The 25464-nt window shown below is 40.3% G+C and overlaps 1 protein-coding gene across 2 annotated transcripts in view; it reads left to right on the forward strand.

Annotated features, from left to right (window-relative positions):
- Positions 1-25464, forward strand: part of ntrk3b (neurotrophic tyrosine kinase, receptor, type 3b) — a 225936-nt gene that overhangs the window by 195651 nt on the left and 4821 nt on the right. For both annotated transcript variants that reach the window (XM_085441285.1, XM_085441353.1), the window contains 3 exons: positions 1943-2115; positions 3974-4217; positions 19115-19273. In XM_085441285.1, the coding sequence (XP_085297411.1) occupies positions 1943-2115; positions 3974-4217; positions 19115-19273 (576 nt within the window). The remainder of the gene's footprint in view (positions 1-1942; positions 2116-3973; positions 4218-19114; positions 19274-25464) is intronic.

Consider the following 25464-nt stretch of genomic DNA (forward strand, 5'->3'; position numbering starts at 1 on the left):
GTCTTCCAGAAACTGGCAGTAGGACTGGGAGTTGAGCTTGACTCCATCCTCAACCCGAAAAGGCCCCACAAGCTCATCTTTGATGATACCAGCCCAAACCAGTACTCCACCTCCACCTTGCTGGCGTCTGAGTCGGACTGGAGCTCTCTGCCCTTTACCAATCCAGCCACGGGCCCATCCATCTGGCCCATCAAGACTCACTCTCATTTCATCAGTCCATAAAACCTTAGAAAAACCAGTCTTGAGATATTTCTTGGCCCAGTCTTGACGTTTCAGCTTGTGTGTCTTGTTCAGTGGTGGTCGTCTTTCAGCCTTTCTTACCTTGGCCATGTCTCTGAGTATTGCACACCTTGTGCTCTTGGGCACTCCAGTGATGTTGCAGCTCTGAAATATGGCCAAACTGGTGGCAAGTGGCATCTTGGCAGCTGCACGCTTGGCTTTTCTCAGTTCATGGGCAGTTATTTTGCGCCTTGGTTTTTCCACACGCTTCTTGCGACCCTGTTGACTATTTTGAATGAAACGCTTGATTGTTCGATGATCACGCTTCAGAAGCTTTGCAATTTTGAGACTGCTGCATCCCTCTGCAAGATATCTCACTATTTTTGACTTTTCTGAGCCTGTCAAGTCCTTCTTTTGACCCATTTTGCCAAAGGAAAGGAACGTTGCCTAATAATTATGCACACCTGATATAGGGTGTTGATGTCATTAGACCACACCCCTTCTCATTACAGCGATGCACATCACCTAATATGCTTAATTGGTAGTAGGCTTTCGAGCCTATACAGCTTGGAGTAAGACAACATGCATGAAGAGGATGATGTGGACAAAATACTCATTTGCCTAATAATTCTGCACTCCCTATATGGCATCTCAGTGCTGATTTCCTAAAAGTACGGCGCTTAAAGTGAGCAAATAAATTCTTAAATTACTGTAGTGACAAATTAACAGTGACAAAAAGTGAACTTCCATCCATCTCTATTTAGGAACAAAAATATTTGTGCATCAGTAAAAGTTCAGTGGAAACAAATAATAACTCCTGGCATACATGAAGCATGTGACCACTTGGATTAAATATCATATTTTCAACATGTATTTTACACCTATATCAGGTCGGGCTAGTAGTATTTTACACACATCATCACATTGTGCCCTTGTTCGTTTGGTAAATTGAAACTTAACAGCCTCCAGCTTTTCATTTCTGCTGCATAAGAAAAAGGAAATGAAAAAAAAAACATGCTGATGTTTAGAAAATAACATTTGGCTTGTTCTCTAGTTGAGTTTATCTCGCTAACCCTTGCTGATTAGCATAATTATTATTTATTTATTTATTTATTTATTTTATTGGGAACCTTGAAGGTTCTTATGTCCTCAGATTTCATGGTAATCCACGCAGGCAATTTCTCTCAAAACCTGGGTTGTCAAGGTCATGGTGGCATGTGAGGGTGAATCAAGGACTAACTAAAACTGTCAGATAGTCTAGCATACTAAGTGGATGATTCTCATTTGGAAGACAGAAGCCAACCTGAATCAATCAGGGCAAGAAAAAGTTGTATCCTCTAAAAGCTGAAGCGAGCTTTCTCTGATGTTGTTGTTGAAGTGGTTGCCTTATTTTGCTGGCAGAGCTAAACATGTAGCAATTAATGCACCATACTGTAGATCATTTTAAAGTGTTAATAAAAATGTATCTGTCAGTGCCTGATACCAGGAAAAGCAGCAATTTTCTATTGATTGATCACTCAAATTTAGCAGATTTAGCAGATCTTTTTCAGAACCATGAAACCGTTCACTGGTAAAGTAAATAGTAAGTATCAACAGGATGCAAAGGATGATTGATTCCCCAATGGCACGTAAATGAAGACTTCATGATTTTTTTAGATCCTGGATAACAAACCAGTGTAGTTTTCAAAATATGTAAATCTGACTTTTTTATTTCTCCTTTCAGACTCTTAAAGATCCCAACCTGTCAGCCAGGAAGGACTTCCAGAGAGAGGCCGAGCTGCTGACCAACCTGCAGCATGACCACATTGTTAAGTTTTATGGCGTGTGCGTAGATGGAGACCCTCTCATTATGGTGTTCGAATACATGAAACATGGAGACCTCAACAAATTCCTCAGGTAAAGTTTTTATTATTGAAAATTGAACATTTCTTGAAATTAGGAGGTTAACTTAACAATGCAAATATGTGCGAGTATGTTGGAACTACGCACCGGCTCATTCACAATACGTACAGTAAATGAAAGTAAGACTAAAAACCTGAAATTCTTTTGTGAAATAGCTGCCGCAAATATCCGGCTTGCTTCACAGCTTTGTGCGTTAGCAAACACGAGTGCTTTAGTGCTTTTGTTCCATAATGTCAGACTGTACCAAGGGAAGTGACCTCTGATAAGCTTCAACAAAAGTGACACGATGCCGGTACAGCAAGCTCTTTGGTAATGGGAAGCTTCACTGGAGTTGATGTCAGTGTGCAAAGAAGGAATCTGGGAAAGAAGTCTGCTATTTCAAGAGTGTACACAGCAGCAGCAGTGTGTGTGCACGTGTGTGTGTGTGTGTGTGTGTGTGGTCGATCTTGTTTTTGAAATTTCAGCAATAGTTGAAAAGATGACATGTTACGATGGAGTGTGAGTGTGAATGTCTGTGTGCATTCAAGAGTGCGTGAAGACTTTCTGTTGGGAAATCATTCCTGAAATGAAAGGCAATGTCGCGAATGATGAAATTCTTTCATGCAAGGTGCAAGACGCAGCTGATTCTTGGTCTGTTGGTCCTGTTGGTCACATTTAAGAGATGAGATGTGCAGGGAATCAATAGGAGTGAATACAAGATCTAACGTGCAGGTCCAAATTCAACCTTCAGATAAGCAGCAGGGCACCCTGCTCTTATTCACCTATTACTGTATGTCTGTGAAGTATAATAAGAAGCAGAAAGGCGAAAGAAAAAGTACTACTAATCCGCCAACAGCAGAGTGAAATTATAACAGACACACTAAAAACAAGAGGAAAATTGAGCTGCAATAAAATTCTGACTTGGGGATGGAAAAACAGGCCGAGAGAGTGAGAGAGCGGTAGTCCTCCCTGCATGACACCTGGTCTGTAATCAAAGTGACGAGAAGGTGATGAGAACAGCAGGAAGTCTTCACAGGAAATGAGTTCTTCATCGTCACCCAGAAACCTGCAGTCAACCTGTTCTGGTAAATGTACAGTCCTGTGATGAAAATCCAGAGACTTGGTTAAAATTCCTGACAAGTTGGCTTACATGAAACTTTTGCCAAAGAAAAAAATCTCTAAGCTCACAGCTTACGACCACAGAATTAAAAACAACAGACACATAACAGTTTATCGCTGCCAGTAAAGCAGTGCTTGCAGAGTATAGTTCATTTGTTAATATTTCTAACAGTCTCGCTTTATTATGGTAATTATCCTCAATAGGTACAAAGAGGCACATATATTGCCAGGATAAGGGTTTATTAGTAGTATAAGGAGCTTTGGATTACTTCTTAAAGAGGCAGGCTCGTTCAACATGTAGAATGTTCTCTAAAGGGTCCTATAGCCAGTAATTAAAGTGTAGCTATGAAACTTACAGTAGGAGAGAAGAAATAACAGAGTTCACTTTCTAATGAATAATAAGTTGGTTTCATAAGACAAGGCTGGAGAATGGCTTGGGCATTAGACTGTTGTGCTTTAAACCTGCATTCTTTCAAATGGCCAGCAGGGGGTGACTCCTCTGGAGCAAAAAGAAGTCTGGTTGTATACAAGTCTGTGAGAAAAGAACCCTTCAGCTGCCTTAATCTATGCTCAGTAAACACCTTCCCGATGAGTTTTTGGTCTTAATTGCATCCTTCAAATTTGACTGGACACAACATGATAATTCAAGTCTAACTGTAAAATAATACCACAGAGCTCAAGTCAACATTATCCAGAATCCACCAATATAAATACAAGTACATCAAATCATCATCCACTATTCTTTGTAATACAGAGCCCACGGCCCAGATGCCATGATCCTGGTAGATGGCCAGCCACTGCAGTCCAACGGAGAGCTGGGCCTTTCCCAGATGCTGCACATTGCCACCCAGATTGCCTCAGGCATGGTTTACCTGGCCTCCCAGCACTTTGTGCACAGAGATCTGGCTACCCGCAACTGCCTGGTGGGCAACGGCCTGCTGGTGAAGATTGGAGACTTCGGCATGTCCAGGGACATCTACAGCAGTGACTACTACAGGGTAAGCGTCAGCCGGTATTGTTTGGTTCGCTTGTTATTTTTGATTAAAAGAAAGAGCTGTTTGCAAGCGTGAGTGAGGCCGAAACGATTTAAACTTTTTCCACACCTCAGACAATTCTGCCATATTCACTTGGCCTCTTCTCTATGTTATCTTGTAATAAAGCCTTTGTAGTTCTTAGTAAGAAACATATTTCTAATGGGTGAAGGGTGTTACTCTGCTGCGTCATTTTATTAAATTTTTCTTTTCTGAGGAGAGTTATCAGCTCTCCCATCCATAATACAGCCCCAGGACTGCACAGCCAGCTATACATGCAGGCAAGGATGGAGCTGTTTAGCAGCATGGTATGAGATGAGATGAGCCTGCTGAGCCTCTAGCCTAATGCTTAAAGGCTTGTTTATATAGCGTCCAATTCATGTCTTCTCTACTGTTTAACACGATTAGCGACGATGAATGCCAGGCGGCAACTACTTTGCTGAAGAATTTAGCATTTTTGCTGAACAAATATGTGGAGTGATGGCTGCTACAGATCTGGCTGCTTTAAAAAGCCTGGGCCTGTGAAATGACTTTAGGTGCGCCTGATTCTGTTTTCCCAGCGTGACAGCTGGGACAGTTCGGACATTGCTTGGGGCAACGCCAGCAGTTATGAAGTACTTGCCTGCTGGGTAAGCAGCTCTGCACGCATGAAATAATGTCTGAGGAAATTTGAGGGGAGATGCTTTTAGCAGTTGGTGCATGGGTCCATGTCCATCCACAATCTGTGTAACGGACATAAGAGCGATTAAGCTTATTTGTTCTTCTTATGAAGTAATTATTGCCAGATTCTGTGTGTACTTTTCAATGGCTGGGCTCTCATTGGGCAAAAGGGTTTCATAAAGTTAAGCTGAGGAAAAGTGTTGAGAAGACCACTGTAAAATTTAAAACACAAACATATATGTTTTCATTTCAAGTGTGACTTCAAACTCAGTCATTTTAAGCATATTTGATGTTTTTGTGCACATGAAGCTACTTAATCTTTAGAATATTAAAGACTTCTCTAATATTCAGTGATATAGTTTGATGACATGTTCATTTGTCAGCCACACTTCTGAAATATATTATTCAATGCTATCAATGAGCTTACCATCAATAATTTATAAAGTGGAAGACTGAAAATAGTAGTAGATTTAAAAAGTGGTAGTGTTGTTACCTTTGTTATGGAAAAATATATATATTGTTGATCATTTTGAGAATAGTGTCGAAATTTCGAGATTAAAGTCCAAAATCTATTTTGAGAAAAAAGTCGAAATGTGGAGATTTCATTGTTGTTTCAAGTACTCTATATCCTGCTACACCTTCTCCAAAATGCCTTGTTTGTAGGGCTGAACGATTATGGAAAATAATCTAATTGCGATTTTTTGCCCCAATATTGCGATTGCGATGCGATATGCGATTATTTTTTAAGGTCTTTGTCTTCTGTATTATTAAACAAAGACAAGCAATACATCATATAGTATGGCCAATACTATATTACATTAATTTTAAACTGTTCTTTCCTGGAAGACAGACCTCTGTTATGATGACATGAGGTGATGCATGAATTGATGACTGACATTTTTATTTAACTTCTTCAATCACAACAGTATATTTGAACATACACAATAGTTTATTTTTAGCTTACAAACATCTGAGCATAAAGTGCTGACAAGGAACCCTGGTGTAAACATTAAAATGAAAGTCAGTACAATGTGCAGATTGCAGAAATATACATAAAAAAAATCAGTGGCTTTACCACACTCAGTTTTTCGACATCTGTGAACTACTAGACAGTCATTCAATTAAAAAATAATATTAAATAAATAAAACTAATAAATAAAAAATACACACAGCTTACTGATCTCTGCAGTCAGTAACATTACACATAAAGTGCAAACATAATAGCAATTGTATAAACACACACACAAACACGCCTTTAAAGTTTAAAGGCGTGAAATTGGACGGTCTAGTTCTGATTAGCGTCACCGCTGTCTCGGTGGAGTTTAATAAACTCGGCCGTCTGCTTCTTGCTATCTAAAATATAACCAGACACTGGCGTAAATTCTCGACTGTCTCATACTTCTGTTTAATAAGTTTTCTGTTTGACGTTTAGTCAGCTGTGTGAAAACCAAGGAGGAACCCACCCGGGGGATTAATAAAGTTTTATTTTATCTAATCTAATAACTTTAATCTCAGCCAAACCGATTTACTCACGAACAAACAAAACACTGAAAAAAGCCCAACAATAACATTTTTAGGTTGTCTAAGTGACTTATATATTACGTTTAACCCGAGCAGCGAAACTCCGCGGTGATCTGAAAATGATGTGCCGGGAGTTGTGCCGTTCTCGGCCGCATCAGTAACCCTCGAGCTCCCGGCTAGCTGTCGAGCTGGTGGGTAGCAGACGCCTCTGAAAACGTCGAAGCACTTTTGCAAATATGGGATATCTTGATAAACCGAGCAGATATTTGATGTTTACACAACTACTTTCTCGCCTGAAAATATGTTAAAAGTTTATTTTATGACCCAGAAAGATTAGTATGAGTAATTTTAAAACTTAGTAGCGGCCGCCATTGCTGGAAACTGGAGTTTGGCTGGGCCGCGCTATGAATTCTGGGATATGGTAGTAATTTGGACAGCCTTCGGCGCGTCGCTGTGACGTAATCGGTCTACAAATGCGGCCTCAGGAGGATGCAGCCCATGAATTTGGACATGTCCAGAGTATAATCGCAGCCTTTGCGGTTAGAAAATTGCACTTGATCATGTCGCGATATTATCGCAAATGCGATATATCGTTCAGCCCTACTTGTTTGGATGAGTTAGTGAAATAAATTGATCAGCTGTCTCGTGAAACAACATCCATCCTCTTTATTGGACGAGGGTGTAACCATCGATAACCTTGCATCTGTCCATTACCAGCCATTTCATGTTCTATGAATCTACTCTTCTGAGTTTGTGTGTTTTTCCATCTGACCAGATGCATGTTTCTGCACCATCTTTTCAACATCCTTATACTGATAACCACACTGTGTTTATGTGCTAAAAGAGAAATCATTTCCTTCCTTGTTACTTAAACCAATTCTGAAGTGTGATTTAGGGTACTTCAGGGTACAGCAGCTGTGCCAGTTTGTCTTGAAACAACAAATGTAATCTCCACATTTTGAATCATTCTCAAAATGATCAATAAGATATATTTTTTCTTACTTTGGCCCTAATACTCAGCAACAGAACAACAAACACTGTCATAAACATAAACAGACAAATGAAACTATTACAATCTACAACTGATTGAACACAACATTTAAGAGCAGCTACACTGACAAACTTTTAAAATGAAATCTCTCCACTACAGCCCGAATCAGTTTGAGATGCTTCCAGTAGAAAGTAGTGGCATATTTGTTAAATAAGTGTGGTTTGCAGAGACGCAAATCTGATCTCCTGTACTAGATATGGTGCACTCATTTAAAAAAAAAAAAAACTAAAAAAAAAACCTTAATCTAACAAATGTAAAATAGTTAGCTTGTATATAATCAGCATTTGTGAGCTGGAGATAGAAAAAAAAAAAAAAAGATTTTGACCTAGAGGTCACAAGAAAAAGAGAAAGAGAAAAAAAACCAAGAGCTTTGGAAACAAGATTTTCAATGTTTGATACAGTTCAGGTAATAACACCTAAAACCTTAGTACAAGTTTGACCATTTCAGCGTCATCTGAGCAATATGTCTGTCCGGGTCATCGTAGTCTAACTGTCAGAACTGAAGAAGCCTCTCGGATGAGAGGTGAAACGTCTTCAAGCAACTTAAAGAAGTCCAGACGCTTTTCTTTCCAAGCTCCTTAGTCATCTGAGCAGTTTTACTTGAGCATCTCAGATCTTAGAGAAAGTAGAGGGTCATTTGCATTTAACACAGACTAAGTGGAGTAAAATGGGACTGTACAATATCCTAGATCATTTGTACATATGTAGGTTACATGTGTAGTAATCCCATCATGGAAATAATCCATTGAATGCAGGAAAGAAGGGTGATTAAGATCCAGAAAAATTATGCTGTCTCAATAATAATTAAATTGAAAACAAATTTGCAGCATGGCCCAGAGACTGTAGAGTCCATCCACAAAGGTGGCTTGGTCAGCTGTGCCCAAGCCCTTGGACAAATTACAAGGTATTGTGCTAGGTTATTTTCTAGTGCTGACTTTATATTATGATTGAATATTAGAATTTAGAATGATAAACAGCTAAATGACACATTGGAGAAAATTCTCTTCCCTTTAACTGTGAGCCCCTTCATGGAGCTCATGGTTGGATAATAGCTCTTGGTAGCTGTAGTGGTTCTTTGTGGACAAGTAAAGTTTAAAACAGACTGTTTCTTCATTTTAGTTAAGAACCCATTTTATTTTCTCAGTCACAACCGATTTAGCAGCAGATACCAATCAGCTGGAAGATTAAATGGTTCAGTTGTCTGTTGCTGTTTTAACAATTATAAGCTTAATATATCAGTACTGTGAGTTATTGGCTTGGTCTCAAAAGAAAGTAATTTCAAGAAGATTTAACAGATATAAAGCCAAATTGGGCAACCAGGGGATGTTTGACATGTTTTGTAAGCATTTAAGATTTTGTTTGTGTGAGTGAAACATGCAGTATAATATATTTAAGGGAGTGGGAAGCTGGGATCATGGGGGACCATGTCCTTGATATGTTCTGCTGGTTGTATGGGGTGTCCGTGCAGAGCAGGTTGGACATGAGGGTGATAAGGTGAGTCTCCAAGCACACCTTATCACCCTGACTACCACCAGCAGAGGTCTCAGGTGGGGGTGATGAGCTCAGTCTCCAAACATGGTATGCTCCCCATTGACAGATGAAAACAAGCAGATGGTTGTTCTTGTGTAGTTATGCTCTGCGTAGGCTAACAAAGGGGCTAGGGGTAAACGCACACACGCACACACACAAACACAGTGGGACAGTGAAAAAAAAGGCCTTGCAGGAACAGCCGGGTGGGAGTCAGTCTGAGTAACTTTTCCAGTTGAACGTTAGCTTCAAACTCTGTGGTGAATTTATTGGAGAAATTTTAGATGGTTTAATAATTTATTGAATAATTTACTGAATCAGCACACACACACACAGTCTCTGCAGTGAGGAATGGAAATATTTTTTTAAATCACTATGTTGGGTTAGACAGAAACCAGAGAAATGGTTTGTAGAAGAAGAAAAAGGGAACCAGTCTTAGTTTGAATTTATCGTGTATTTGTGTGCATTTGGATGTGTGTGGCCTGAATTGCAGTGAAGCTGCTGTTTGGTGCGATGGGATAGCATCAGTGCCCACCTACACATAGGAATATTGACAGAGCCCGGCGATAAGGCGCTCCTAACAGTATTGGACACTTTCCCTGTGTTGAGTGATTATAAATAGCAGCGTCCTGCCAAGAGTACAATACTGCCATAGCTGACTAGTCGTATCCATGCTCGTTGCCCAAAAGACACTTTGCAGCAGGAGGGAGCAACTTCAAGAAAAAGACAAATATTGTCCTAAATCACTTCCATCTGTCACATCCTCACACTGTAGGCACATACCTTTGTGTTGTTTCAAAGGAGACAACTGCATGAGCTAGTGCAGGCCGACGGCAGCACCCGAGCCTGCTCTGAAGTTGTTTTATACCAGTACCTCGCGATATATCAGGAAATGTTTTTCCTGGGCTCGGAGAGTGAGGCACTGAATTATACATGGTTAGGTGGGCAAAATGACAGTGAATGCTCTAAAGGTGGCTAGGCATTAAAGCTGCAAGAATGAAAAGCAAGTCATTGCTGTTTTTGTTTTTCTGTTGTTGTTTTCGGAAGTTTCAGAAGCATCTGCAGGATAGATGAAGGGGCTCATGCAGGTTGTCTAAGAGTGTTATGTTGAATGTTCTGTCTAATCAGGAGTCCAAGGCAGCTTCTGATTTGTAAGAGTAATTAACAGCAATTTTGCAATTAGTGTCATATTCTGCTCCCAAGGCATGGAAAAGTGAAAAGTTTTCAGTCTGGTTACTTGAAAGCTGCAGTCAGACTGTAATGCTGTGCACCAATTCTTCTAGTTTAAATAGAGGGTTGGACTCATTTTATTAACACGGACATAGAGGTTCTTCTCAGATGATAATACGTAAAGGCTTACTTTCTTTTTACTTTTTCAACAGTTCTTATTAAAATTATCCAGGATTTTTACCTTCAGTGTTTTCATTTAGCAAAGTTTGCGTTGTTTCTCATTTCTGTGAGCGCTGTGGGAAGTGGTGCTTGTGTGAAATGTGATTATGTACTCATGATTTTATATTTTCATTGTAAGTGTGGAAGATTAGGAAACTTAAACTTAAGTGATTTTATCTAGAGTGCTGAGGTGGGGAAGACTGGAGGCAGGACAGTTGAAGGGGGTGGTACAATGGGCGGGACACCGAACCCATAAGATTTTGTTGACTTCCGGTTGTGAGCCAGACCTCGCTAGACGTAGCGGAAGTAGGCTAGTTAGCTAGGTCTCCGGATGCATCTGTATTTTATTGTGAAGTGCAAAGAAAGACGTCTGATTTTGGAAATAAAAGTCTCCGCCCGATCGCTACCATCAAAAAGAATCCGTGAAGTCGACGTACTTAAACAGCGCAAAACTGTCTAAATGTAAAGCTGATAATTAACAAGGATCAAAAATATGTGTCCGGTAAACCTTGCTTGGGTAAATAAGGAGAACAAAAATCCATATCTTACACTTAGTATTTCTTAGGAAAATTGAAATGATTTTAGAGACACTGACTCATGGATATGGACTATGGGATATCGAACACTGTTACAATCTAATGACTCATTTTCAAGGACTTGTTCTTAGTGTCTCTGCCAGAAAGCCCGTGCTTACCTGCACTGCCTTTCTTTGAAGAAAAATGGTCACCAGGTTTCTCTTATTTTTCAAGGATCAAAGAAACGCTCCTCTGCTGCATTATTTATCAAGCACAAGCTCCGCAAAATTGTGTGCAGCTTGGTGCTAATGAGTACACAGGCCATATTTATTATTTCTGCATGGAGGGATAAAAAAAGTCTGTTCTACCATTCCCCTTAGGTTTCTTTTGTTTTGTTCTTGTCTCTTTGCCTAGAACACAGCTGTCTTATATGATGACTGCCGTATGGAGTAATAAATTTAGAAAATGTTTTTGCTTTCTTGTTGCGACGTAAATGGAGAGATTGATGGCACTCTTATACCTCTATGGGATATTTAAAGATAAAGCCAGCATCTGGTTAGCGTAACCTGACACAAAGATTGGAAATCATTAAAAAAAACAAATATTTGTTTCTTTTTTCAGTCCAAACAAGTTCCAAGCTATTTTTTTAAAATACTGTATGAGCCATTTTTCAATCTAAGAGATGTTTGCATGGAGTACAATCAGCAACTGTAGAGGGACTTTGGCAGTGACCCTGTGGACTAATGTCAAAGGGGTCCTTGTCCTGTTAGGATGAATCAGGATGTGCAGAGCCACAAACATGTCAGGCTCTCATATTGTTTTGTACCATCACTTTATCATCAATACTGCTTCTTTTATTATACAATTATATTGTAAATCGTATAATCTTGACACTGATCACTGGTTTGCACTTTACATTTAACCCACTGTATTTGTTCTATTGAAGTGTCCAGACATTTCCAAACCCAGCTGTATCTAAATAATTCATATTCAAGATGCAGTTCAAAGTCAGCAACAACAATGAGGCCCTACCTTTCTCCTCATTGTAGTATCAGCCTGGCGAGCTAGATACAGAAAATAAAGTACAATTGCATGATAGCTATAGTGAAGTGTGTGTGTGTGTGTGTGTGTGTGTGTGTGTGTGTGTGCGTGTGTGTGTGTGTGTGCGCGCGCGCCTGTTTAAAAAAAATAAATACCTTCAGAAAGTTTCACCACCCACTGGCGTGCAGTGGCCAGAGTAGATACCACTTTATCTCCACTTGGCAGCAGCGCAGCAGGTAGAAACCTAATGGACATCATAGCCTCTAAAAGTGAACTTGTGTTCGTTGCTGTTTGAGCTGGGAGAGCAGAGATAGCAACACGGTTAAAGCAGGGAGAGAGAGTGTCTCAAGATGGTTATCGGGGCCCTTTAAGATGTCTGGGGCCTCCTAGGGCTCCCTACAGGCCACGGTGCGCCCATCGAAGAGCCCGACTGGGCCAGTAATCTATCCCCCTGCCATGCTGCTGTGCTCTCCACGCCATTAATCCAATCACTCCCCTGCTACGGTGGGACAGGCAGAGCACTAATCCAGTTTACACAGCAACAAAAAAAGCCCCAGACTCATTCCTCACTCCCCGCAGAGCATTGCCAGCTTCTTGATGTGACATTGAGTGAGAAAGATGAGGATAATTACAGGGGCAATTATTTTATTTTTATTATGTGTTCAGCTTTTTTTTTCCTTTTCCCCCATGTTCCAAGCTAATTACCATGGCCTTGTCACAAAAACCCAAGGTGATGGCATGCAATCATTTGGGAAGCAGCGAGTCAGCCACTTTTAATGCCCCTCGCCACGGCGGCTCCGGTTAAATCATTAGTATGCATCTGATGAGGCTGGGCCTTGCATGCAGTGGGCAGGGAGGACCTCAGATAAGTCATTTAGACTAACGGGAACTTAATTAATTTTGTTTAATCTTTATAAAGCTCCACAGAGGGACAGATTGGTATACAGCCCCTCGCCAACTTCTTCACCTCACACTCGGCCCACCTAGCTTACCTCGACCCAGAGGTTTTGCATAATAGGGGCGACTGGTCTCTGCATCAATATTGGCTTAATGTTGTGTACAATGTTAAACTGTGCCATGTGTAATGAGACCAGGTAGAGTCTAAGTCTGTGTTCATTTGGCCCTTAGCTTGAAGTGAAACCCTAAAGAATGAGTTTAAGGGTGTGTGGAAGAGAGAACTACTGCCAGTGGCATTGTCAATAAGTGTGTTAATTCAGGATGTGGAGAAAGGGCACCTTATTTGGAACGCTTCATGAATTTATGTTTATCTTAATTACTGTTTATCTGTCCTACCACTGAAGGAAGGAAAAACAGCAGCTTTGATTATCTTCCAAGGTGGTGACGGATCATAATTGTTTAGGCAGGGAGATGGCGGAGCAAGCCTCAAGAAATTAAGAGGTAAAGGATGCATCTGTGTAACACCTCAGATGCCCTTGAGCAACTTATAGAGAAGCACAACCGGGGTTCTATAGGATTCAGGAGAATGATACATTGATTCTTTGTACTTTACAACTCGACAGTGAGACACGGTCGAGCACAGCACTTAACCCCTGGCGGGTTCAGTGAAAGACTGTGGTTGTACTGGGCTGCTCTGAGGTATAAACATGTGTCAATGTAAAGCAGGAGAATGGAGGTAAAACTCTGCAAATCCTCCTGATAAAAAGAGGGAAAAGTTTTTAAAGCATAAAGCTCTGAATAGTAGAAAGACTTAACATCGCTACACTTGACAGAAATGCAAATGTCTGTCATAACAAATAGAAATTCAAAATCCACATTATCTGTGAAGTATACTTTTAGCGATCTATGTTTCCAAACTGCTTTTGGAGACTGTTTTTATATATTTCAGCCATTATGTTAAGATAAGATAAGATAAGATAACCTTTATTAGTCCCACACGTGGGAAATTTGTTTTGTCACAGCAGGAAGTGGACAGTGCAAAAGTTATGACGCAAAAATTAGAATACAATAAGAATAAATACAGTACACAGCTGTACAGAATAGAATAAAATAATATACTATATACAGTAGAATAAAATAGAATAAAAATATACAATAAGATAAAAATAGAATACGAATGCTATATACAACTGAGTAAAAATACGATGCCAGAAAAGATTATTGCACTTAGTGTTATTGCACATGTGTGGATGTGTGTGTTTGTTCAGTTAAAGTCTTTGTTGTGGAGTCTGACAGCAGTGGGGAGGAAAGACCTGCGAAATCTCTCCGTCCCACACCGTGGGTGCCGCAGTCTCCCACTGAAGGAGCTGCTCAGTGCTGTCACAGTCTGCTGCATGGGGTGGGAGATGTTGTCCAACAGGGATGACAGCTTAGCCGCCATTCTCCTGTCACTCACCACCTCCACTGGGTCCAGAGGGCATCCTAGAACAGAGCTGGCCCTTCGGATCACCCTGTTCAGTCTCTTCCTGTCCCCAGCAGAGATGTTGAAATGATTCATACTTAATTATTATTATTACATTTTTGTGAGAAAATGTGACAGTGGCCATTTTGATGAGTAAATCTTACAGGATACAACACATATATTAAGCATCTCCCATCCATATGGAAGTGAATGGATTTGAAGAATAATGAAAGTGTGTTCAGTAAAGAAGAAACGTCCTCCAGTGTCCTCCAGTTTGACATGCTGGAGGTTAATGGAGTGTGATTCTGATTCTCAGTCAGCATATAGGTGTTGGTAAAGAATAGTGTCTCTATTGGTCTTGTTGACCTGCAGGCCCTGTGTACAAATATTGATTTGTATTCAGTCCGAGAAAAGCATACAACTTTGGGATAACACTTTCAGGTAAACACTCTGCACACCAGATATCGACTTAGTCAAGACACCTGAGACAAGGAGCTACAATCAGGAGTTCAATAAACGAGGACACAAAAACACCTTGGGGTTCTTCTTTCTTGTATGATGATAGGTTACCATTGTATATCTCATAACAAGGCTTACAAACCATTCACCAGGTAGTTCTACTAGGCACCTTCATGAGTTGTTTTTTTTTCCACTGAACATTTTGGTTCACTTGTGTGTACAAAATTGTATGTGTGACTTTCAGTCATCAAAATTAACCTTTTCAAAAAAGGTTGTGTTTCTCTTTTAAATGTTAGTCTCACTTACAGGTTCAAATTTAGCCAATTAAAATATCTAACAACTTTTAAAAATGGAACTTGACACCTTTTTATCACTAAAATTAAACAGCTTGAACCCAACAAGTCATTTCTGAGTCATAACTATTTTCAACCTACTATCTGCCTGGTATAGCTGAACTTAGGGAAAATGCTAATGTTGGCTTGTTAATACAGGATGACTCATTTAGAGCATGAAATATACATGAGCGACCTGTGGCTTTTTTGAAAAGCTTAGTTAATATGTTCTAAAAGCTACCATTTGAGTAGTGCTACAGTCACACTTGAAGATTGTGCGGTAAGCATGATATCTTGTTGACTTTGAAATGGTTTTTTCTGTCTGTGACCACTCACAGTCAGCTGCCATCTTCAAAGTGACTTTGGTGCGTGAAGGCCGAGATAACACGAGACCAGTCAGTCTGCTGTTAGGTTGTGATTGAATGGAGTCAAGTTTGCAATTATACAAAATCGGTTTGTGATAATACGGTCATTAACTGTGACAAATCAGCAGAAATAGAGCACTTAAAACTGAAATTCATAAATTCAATTCCACAAATAATGACGCAGTTGCTGTCAGTTGCAATTTAGCTTCAAAATTACATAAAGCTCACATAAATGCTCAGTAACCTTGTTGTTATGTACGAATATAACCAGAATACAACCAGTTGTCCCTCTACTGCAAAGAGATGCGTCTCAAACGAGTCCACTCTCATTCTGTCTGGGTTTATAGATTATTTTTATAAATGCATTAAACAGTCTTACAAATAATTATAAATAGTAATGGACGGTAACATATATAAAAATACAAAATGTTATAAATTGATAGCTTTTATGTAAAAATTAGAGACTGTTCATTTCTTTGTAAGTGGGCAAGTGGTGAATGGTGCAAATGTATAAATGTTTTCTTTATGTATCTAATTCAGTCTAAACATAGAATTAAGCTGTTAATTCTCTAAAGTGATTTACATCTCTCCTTTATTAGACTATGGATGGTAATATCTAATATTTACATTTATACAGTTTAAAGTTACCTAGTTCTACAGTGCAGGCCTCATATTAGATGCAGTACCAAGAATGCATCCAGCATTAAAATTATTAATTAGAATTAAAATGTTGATTTTTTTTTACCGTGTGCTAAATCCAAGGATTAACGGTTTTCTGCATCATATTATCTCAAATTATTCCAACCTCTTAGCCAGGTTTGTGTTCCTGGTTATATTTTTTTTAACTGTTGTATGTTTCTGTTTATAGATTTTTTTTCACGATTTAATCACTGTTAGCTGATAACAGCTCTGATGGGAGGTGGTGGCACTCATAGTGGAAGAGTCATAGGGCACATGAAACGTACTTTTTTGATTGACTGCACACACAGCCTGAAGCAGAGAGCCCAGCTCAACACAGAAACCTGAAACATGTGAACTAGCTAGCAATGCTAGCAAGCCCAGTTAACGAGGTGTGATTGCCATCCAGCCCAAGCAAAGATATGATTATACTTACCAAAACTGAAGCAAAAGCTTCTTGGATGCGCTGCACTTCACAGCAAGACAGGTAATTCTATTAAAAGGGACCAACACCACATTCCTGGTCCATTTTTTGAGGCGAGCTTCATTTTTCAACCCTGGAGGTTGCTGCTTGATCTGCACTATATGCCTGTAAGGGCAGCCAGTGTTGTCATTGATACTTTTGGGTATATTTTCTGAGACTGTGTCGTATAGTTTCCAAGACTGTCTTGTGTAGTTTTACAAAAGACTAATTTGAAAGTAGCTAATAGTCAGTAGTGAAAGAGCTAACACATAAACTTGGTGCATTTAATAGATATTCGAGAAGGTTGCAGATGAAGGACATATAGAGGAAAACAAACAGAGGCCTCTAACTCGGCAACTAAATTTGATGAAGTGTACAAACTAAAGGACGCTCTGAATAAATGCCCAGGAAGGAGTAGACTTTTGGCAAACTGACAAATCTTATGTCTCTTTGAAAACATCCACCAAGATTCATCTGCTACGTCAAGCTGACACACGGAGATTGTGTTTGACTTTCAAAGGAAATGTGCAATGAGCGCGCTACGGAACTAGGAGGTAATTAGTAAGACTTGAGCTGAGTGTTTTTTTCTCGATACTTAAAATGCCACGCAGCACTCACAGCTGAAGGCACACAGATGTTGGAGCTGGTAAATGGAGTTGGGAAAAGAGCTTATTATGATTAAATGAATCTGATTGTGTTGTAACCCAGAGGTACAGATAGGAGGAACCATATGAGGGTGAATGCAGCTACAAGCTAAGAGGTTTTCCTAATGATGATTTCAGAGCCTATGGCACGTCTGACTGTGGATTTTATTTTGTCCTAAGCACAGAAAATGAGCCCAAAAGAGTAGTTGACTGGCTAGCTTGCTGGCCTGCTTGCTTGCTGGATGGATGGATGGATGGATGGATGGATGGATGGATCAGTGAATGCATGGATGGATGGGTGGTTTTGATGATGGACAGATGATAGATGTGTGTCTGATATGCTGCAGGAGTGCTTTCACTGACTTAGAGATAAAAACCTCAAAGAGGCTTAGAATCCATCGTATTTTATCTCAACGGAACTGTCAAGATAAAAACAGCAAAGGCCAAAAACTGAACCAGATAATACAAATAAATGACAGCAGGAAGTGATAGGGCAACAGAATGCTTAGAATTAGTATTGTAAGTAGTCATTTGTATTAGAATGTTACAAATGAATGGTGATTAAGTAGTATTAGGACATAAACTAGAACTATGTAGACTGCTGTCTGCTTAGTTCTATATGGCAACAAACACACTGTCTATTAAAGGCTATTAGATGTTTACTCTTGGGAGTTAATTAGTAATCATAATCCTACTATCTTAAACCTTTGTTTGGAAATGTTGAGAGTAACCTTTATCTCAGTAAAAAGTAAAGAAAAACATGTACTCATCATCCAAATATATTTGTGCAGCTTTCACCACATTTGTTGTCTCATGAAATCAGCACATGGCCTGAGTATTGAACTTTAATCATGTGTTGACATGTATGTGGTTATGACAGCTATTTAAGTGCTTTAAGCTATTTTCTGATTGCCAGTAAACTTTTCTGGCAATCAGAAAATAGCACTAAAAATTTCTCCTGCAAAGGTCAGACCACCTGCATGTTTAAAACAAAAATCTGTTTCTAATACACTTAAAGCGTTCACTGTAATCACCGTACACTGTAATCACACTCATATTCTGAGCTGAAACTTGCAATACTTTGCAGCTCATTCCCACATCGGTCTTATTCAACCCGACACGGCCATGATTAAAACACAGTCACTGACACGAATGGGAAATAGATCTTAAAACAATGCCTGCTAATGGAAGCTGATGATTAATGGGTGATTGTCTAATCGATTAATATCCACCCTGAAAGGAGTTACAGCAAGGGGAGACTTCATTTCATGTGCTGCTGGTTTACAGACACCAAACTGCTTCAAGCTGATATGTGCTATTCTTCAACTGTCCCTGCCGTGTGCATATCTTAGAAACGCATGTTTGCATGCCGCTATGTTGAATTTAATCACATTCCTTAGAAGCCACATGAACGTCTTTACCATGATGGCACATAAGTGTGTATTCAGCAGCTCTCTTATCCCCTTGGTTGATTTATTTAAAAACTGATTAAATTCCACATTCAGCTCCATGCTGTGAGACTTTGATCCTCTGCTTAATGCCTGTACCTCTGCAGAGAAAGGATTGCTGTTTTACTTAAGAACAAAGGGGCCATTTTATACGATAACCTAAAGTATTTCTGTTGCTTCAATGCATACAGAGCTGTCAGCATTTTTCTATATTGCATCAGTGTCAACATTCAGCAGTGCAGCTGGCATTCATGAAATGTTAAGCCCAGAGTATCAGTTACATGTATGGACAGTTAATCCCCAGACACCAGGGAGTTGTGTTGATGACTGAGTCTTCTTATCTCTGTCTTAGCTGCAACATTTCTGTTTGCAATAAAGATCTCCTCTCCCCGCTCCTCTACTCTCCTCTCAGGTTGGAGGACACACCATGCTACCTATTCGCTGGATGCCCCCAGAGAGCATCATGTACAGGAAGTTCTCCACGGAAAGCGATGTCTGGAGCTTTGGAGTCATTCTGTGGGAGATCTTTACCTATGGGAAGCAGCCTTGGTTTCAGCTGGGTAACAACGAGGTAAAAAGCGCCTGAAGCACGATAGATAAACCTTCACAAGATATAGCACACACACATATTATCAAAGGCTGAATTGCAGAATCTCATGCACACACTGGAAATTATAGCTCCAGGTCATCTAGTGGTAAATGTGAAAGTCTACTTTTCCATTTCCAAACATCAAGTAGGGCAGCTTATTGCAAAGCACATCAAAATCTTTCCCCTTATGTCGTCAGCGAGGGGGAAAGGCTGAAATCCCGAGCTTGCTAATAGCAGATTTAAATGACCACTGCTATTCTGGATCTTAATCTACTGCCTCGTGTTGTTTCTTCACTCTTTGGTGAGGTGATAAATTGATGCCCATGCCCACATTACATAACGCCCGTGAGCGGTCTGTTTTTTCATTGAAGTCTTTGCTTTAAATCAATAAAGTTCAATTAGGATTACGCTTGTAGGGTAAGCCCAGGCATTACAATAGAATGGAAATATCAATAGAAGTGTCAATGTGCTTTTGGGCTTTATACAAATGTGATATTTTCATATTTTTCTGCATCTTGCGCAGAAGAAGTTTTTAGGCATGCTAAATGAAACACTCAGCTGATTAAACTGTGATGAGATGAGTGCTTTATTATATCACAGCCAAAGAAGGTAAATTGTTTTCCAAATGTAATTTTGTACGTACAGATAGTACAGATGAAATTCTTGTACTTGTTATTCACTTATTCACATGCCTATTATTCAGTTGTTGTCATTGTTTAAGTCATTGAAAAATTACTGCAATAATTATAAATGAGCATTAGTGACTCAGTGACAGTGGGTACTGTAGGAACATGTTTCAAACAGGCATCACACTTCTGGGCTCCACTGGCTCCACTATCATCCTCTACGGAGCTACACCGACCAGCTTATCTGCTTTTTTTTGTTTGATTGGTTGGTTTTTTGGTATCTCTAAATACAGCAAAGAGTAATATATGTACTCTGTACAGAGAAATACATTCTTTAGCAGAGAGTGTGATGCATTTTCTGTGGCAGACATGTCTCAAACATTTATTCTGCTTAGTGCCCGTTAACCAAGACCCCTGTTTTAGTTTTATATGTGATAGCAAAATGGAATAACAGGTTACCCCATGGTGTCATGGTCTGTGTGCAGGCAGGCAGGAAAAAGACCTGATATGCAGACTCACAGAGGCAGAACTCAGACTCAAAAACCACAGCTTTATTGCTGGCAAACACAAAACAAAACCTAAACTGGGAGAGCTAGAAATGGGGCATGAAAACAGAACACACAGGCTAGTACTAGAGACGACGCGACAATGAACGGGAACACATGCAGACACTAAATACAGGTGGGGAACAGGGCAGAGAGCAAACACCTGGGAAACACGGCTGAAACTAATTACAAAGACGAGATTGGGAGGAAGCAAAATGGAATACGCTGACCTTCAAAGTAAAACAGGAAACAGACTGAGCACAGAACAAAACCTTAAAACTAGAATACAAAAAAAGAACTCAGAATACAAGAAGTCATATTCAAAGGAGAAATCATAGAATAACAACAATAATACACAAAACACTGGGTCATCGACCCAGGACCGTGACACATGGACCATTAAATAAATGTTGGTGCTTGAATTTAAGTAAAAGCTGTAAGAAATATTTAATGTTCTGGGTACCATGTTTGGTATGATCTCTCCAGTTAAAATAATGAATATAAAATTTTTCGAAGAAAGAAGTTGGAAGGAAGCAGAAAACTAATACAAACCACTCCAGAACAAGGTGTTCACACATTGTTTCTCACTTCTCCAAAATCTCTATCATGGAAGTTGTGAGTGTAAAGCAGGGGTAGGCAACCTTTCTTTTTCTTTTTTTTTTTTCTTTTTTTTTTTTGGCCTGTCCCGTTTGGCTCTTTTGCCATCAGAATTGTTGTCTAAAGGCAAAGAAAGATGCCCAACGGATTTACTTTACCAAACTGACCATCCCAGCCTTGCCGTAATGGTCCATTTGATTCACCTTTTATTGTTTATTTTATTTTCACTTACTGAATACGGGACAGACTTGACTGGGGGAAAGAAGGGGAGAAAGAAAGAGGGAAAGAGAAACAGCTGAGAAGACGGACGGGGGAGAAGGGCAAAAGACAAAAACCAACAGAACGGGCAGAAAAAAAAAAGCATATATCGATCACCTGGATCACCTGCTGAGAAAGAAAAAAGAAAACAAGCAGAACAGAACAAGAGTAATAGAATAAACAACATCACAATGATATATGGGAATATGACAGTAAATACTAAATATTAAACATTATTGTGCAGCACATAAGATCAACAGAACACAGTGTGCTTTGAGGTAGGAGCCAAAAAGGGTGTAGTTTGTGGGTGTGATCACCCGTGTGTACACCTGTGAGCATGGACGCGCTTGTTTTTTGTTTTTTAAAAGGTTCCTTCATGTAATAATCTGCTAGAGGGTGTGGGGGGGGCCACAGCCCCGTCCTCCAGGGCATGAAGCAGGTATGGAGGAGATCAAAACTCCAGACATCCAGAGGCCCCCAGAACACAAGAGACCAAGGAAGACCAACAGAGGGGCAGCCGCGCCACTGTCCCAGAAAGAGCTGAGGAGAGTCCCAGATGAGGGCTCACTCAGCAGCCGCGGAGCAGAAGCCAGGGGGAGTTGCAGTGACGCGCCCGTGAGCTCCGCCGGCAGCCAGCTGCGCCTGAGTGACCGAGCCCCAGGCCGAGAGGCCGGGGGCACCCCACCTCCGAAGTGGCCCGAGCGAGCCCCAGGCTCCAGGCCCCGATAAGCGGCCGCCAAGGAGTGAGCCGGTGTGTACCTGGACGCCCATCCCCGGACACAAAGAGCCACCAACGCACCGATGTCTGAGGGGGTCCGCCACTGGCAGGGGAAGTGGTGGTAGGGGGAGATAGGCCTCCAAACCTTGGAGGGCCTGAGATGTCCCCAGAGAGGTGGCGCCTGACACCCAACCTGACATATAGACACAGACATACAGGCACACACAGATACAAACATCCATTCCCACCCTCATGCTCTCATATGCACTTACTCCACACTCAACCAACGTGGAGACAGACATAAAGAGACGTTGTACACACGATCACACTCCCCAAGGTAGGCAACCTTTCTGATGGCGAGTGCCATTTAAAATTTCCTCAGAGGTCAGTGTGCCATATGTTTGCATTAGCAATAAATTTAATAACGCTCTATATTAACAGTTACACACTATATAGAACCACTTTATAGAATTATATTTGTTTGCAGATGTTGGCAGCTATCAGCGAATAGTTATCAGCTATTTTGAAACAAAAAAAGACACTTTTTATCCATAACAAGAACTCCATAACAGCAAATGGACTGTACAACAGAAAATACAAATGCTATTTATGGTCTCCTCACAAGAATGATAAGAAAAATAAACTAAGCCAATATGGCACGTCTGTTAATACAGAGACACACGAAAATAAACTCCACCTAAACTTGGTTTATATCTGACCCAGATAGACTGCAGGTCATAACTTCTTACCTGAAGTTCAGTTCACCTGACGCTCGGACCGGCGGCCGCCTCGGGTCTCTCCTCGTCCTGCCTCCGATCTCCCTCATCCACGTGCTGGCCTCCATCACTTGTTCATTTTACTGAATCTGTGGAAGCTCCGCGATGCCACCACCAAACAACTGAGTTATTTTTACACACCGGCCAACATCTGGCCAATCCAACACCTTTCATTGTTTATACCGTTACAAAAAATAAATAAATAAATAAATAATCGGGCCACCAAGCAAATGCCCGGTATGCCCGATGGCCAGTCCAGCTATGGCTGTGCCATCAGTTAACCCTTGGCACGTGTGCCTAGTGTAAAGTTATCGTGACCCACAGTAGATACATTATTGGAAAATAAACCATAATTCTCATTTAATCTGCTATGCAGAAAGCAAAAGGTGAAAACTACACTGCGTGCTAAATTGATGGTCAAGGATATTATAGCCAACCTGCTCTGTTTCATGCAGCCTCTCTTGCCTTGGCCTATTAGCAGCAGCTGATCCCAGTCCAGCCTTATTACATCTGCCCTCACGCTGCTGCTTATCTGTCCTCTCAAGTTGCTTATTATGTGAGGGGGTTGGAGTTATGCTTTGTACTGCGATCAGAGACCCCAACTGTGATCATAGAACTAGGGTGACTAATCACACCCTTGTTTTCACTTTCACTTGTCTATTAGTACATGTTATCATATTTGCAAGTATATGATGTATGTACGAAGGACGCGTGCTACAATCTGAATCTCAGATGGGAAGTGGGACTACTCTAGGCTCTAATTGAGTCCAAGTACTATGTCAAAGAAAAATAAAGGTTGTAAATCACCAAAGCCCTGCAGAATACATATTATCTATATTATCTAGCTTCACTCACCTGAACTGTAACAATAAGTGGTCACACAAAAGTAGGCATCAGCATAATAAGTCACATGAAAGGGTGCAAATAACCAACCAGAAACACTGACAGGTCTACTTACAACAGAGCAGCTGACTTGACAAACAAAGATAAAACTATACTATGGGAAGAGTTTAAACACTTAATACAGGCTGAAAACAACACAGCTGCTACAGCCAAAGCAGCAGATTGTGAATGTGTGTGGTCAGTAAGACTGGAGAAGACCTGATATATTAATAAAGTCTCGCTTATTTGAAGCCAGAGAGGGAAGCTGAGAAAAATGCTGACTGTGTAAGTTAACAGATTTATCGATATCACAGCTCTATCATTACGACGCAGAGGAACCTGATGGATTACAATTGTTATTCCATTAAATTAATGTAGCCCCCATGATGTTTAATAACATCAAACACGAGCTTAGTCTCTGTGCAAATTTAATAATAATAACTTTATGTGCATAGCGCTTTTAAAGCACACTTTTACAAAGTGCTTTATTTGAAATAAAAGCCGACACATGCAGACACATAGTTAAACATATGGTCTCAGTGTCATCACAGTATATACTTGCATGCATTTATGTAAACTGTGGCCCAAATTAGTGGGCAAAATCCTTTTTTTCAGCAGATTTAGGCGACCTAATACGCTGAGGAGGACTGTTCCAAAGTTTAAGTGGTTGTGGTTTTAAAATAGTTTGGATCAATAAAACAATCCTCATTTTTCTTTATCATTAACAACAAAAAACAGGGGGGAAAAATAAAATCCAAATGCTAATAAAAAGGATAAGATAGACGGAGGGAAAAGGAGGGAAAGGAACAAAATCAGAAATTAAAACCAAGAGACTAAACATGAGAAAACTAAATAAAAGAGGAAGTAAAACAACAGAGAGACAAAACAGACTGAGGGTGTACTCACACTAAGCATGGTTGCCTCGTACCAACACCAAGTGTGTTTGTCCCATCTTCCCACAGCCTCGCTGTCCTGTGCTCAAACTGCTCTTTACATGCAGACCCAAGTACACTTCACTTTGTTTCAACATCTCAACTTCGCTTCAGAGAGCACAATGAGCTTCATGATTTTATGCATTTTGTAGCTTAATTGGAAGCGGTGACACACTGGCCTCTCACATGCGTTACAGATTTGCTATTTACATAACACAGTGATTTTTACAGGGCCAGTCACTGTCACTGAGGAAGCATTCGAACACACTACTTGTGTACCGTGCTTGGGTCTAACTGAGCAAGGCTCATGTCTTCAGTTGGACCAGAGCACAGTTCACTTGACTGCAGCCGTGCACACACCAATCACATTACTGTTAGAAGTAGAACTGGTTTTGGGGATTAAACACGTTTACAGTGCGCCATAAAACTAAACATAACTGAGAGAAAAGAGAAAACCAGGAACGCAAAGAAAAAAAACTGTACCAACAAACAAATTAAGGACCCCAAAAACATGACATTCCCCCACCCCCTGCAGTGGCGCTATGCACCACAGTTAGAGAAGCACTGGGTGGATTTTCCAAAGCTACTGCTTGATTGTAGCGCTTGCGATTGTGGAATTATGCATAAAGGCTCCAGTCAGTCTTAAAGGTAGCCCATCCGCATTTTAGAGACTCCTATCATCTGGGGATGAGACATGACAGACGTAATATAACAGAAAGTAAACAAACGGTAGAACAATAGATCAAGTGTGTCCCTCCTGTTTTGTTCTAATAACGTGTACTGCTGTCTTGAGTAAAGTAAAGTCACATTTATTTAAACACAGATCAAGTTTGTCAGAC

This window comes from Copadichromis virginalis, linkage group LG1 (assembly GCF_057382275.1).
Source record: "Copadichromis virginalis isolate Kocher_CV1m ecotype Utaka linkage group LG1, C_Virginalis_male_GT1.1, whole genome shotgun sequence".
In the NCBI taxonomy this organism is placed as follows: domain Eukaryota; kingdom Metazoa; phylum Chordata; class Actinopteri; order Cichliformes; family Cichlidae; genus Copadichromis; species Copadichromis virginalis.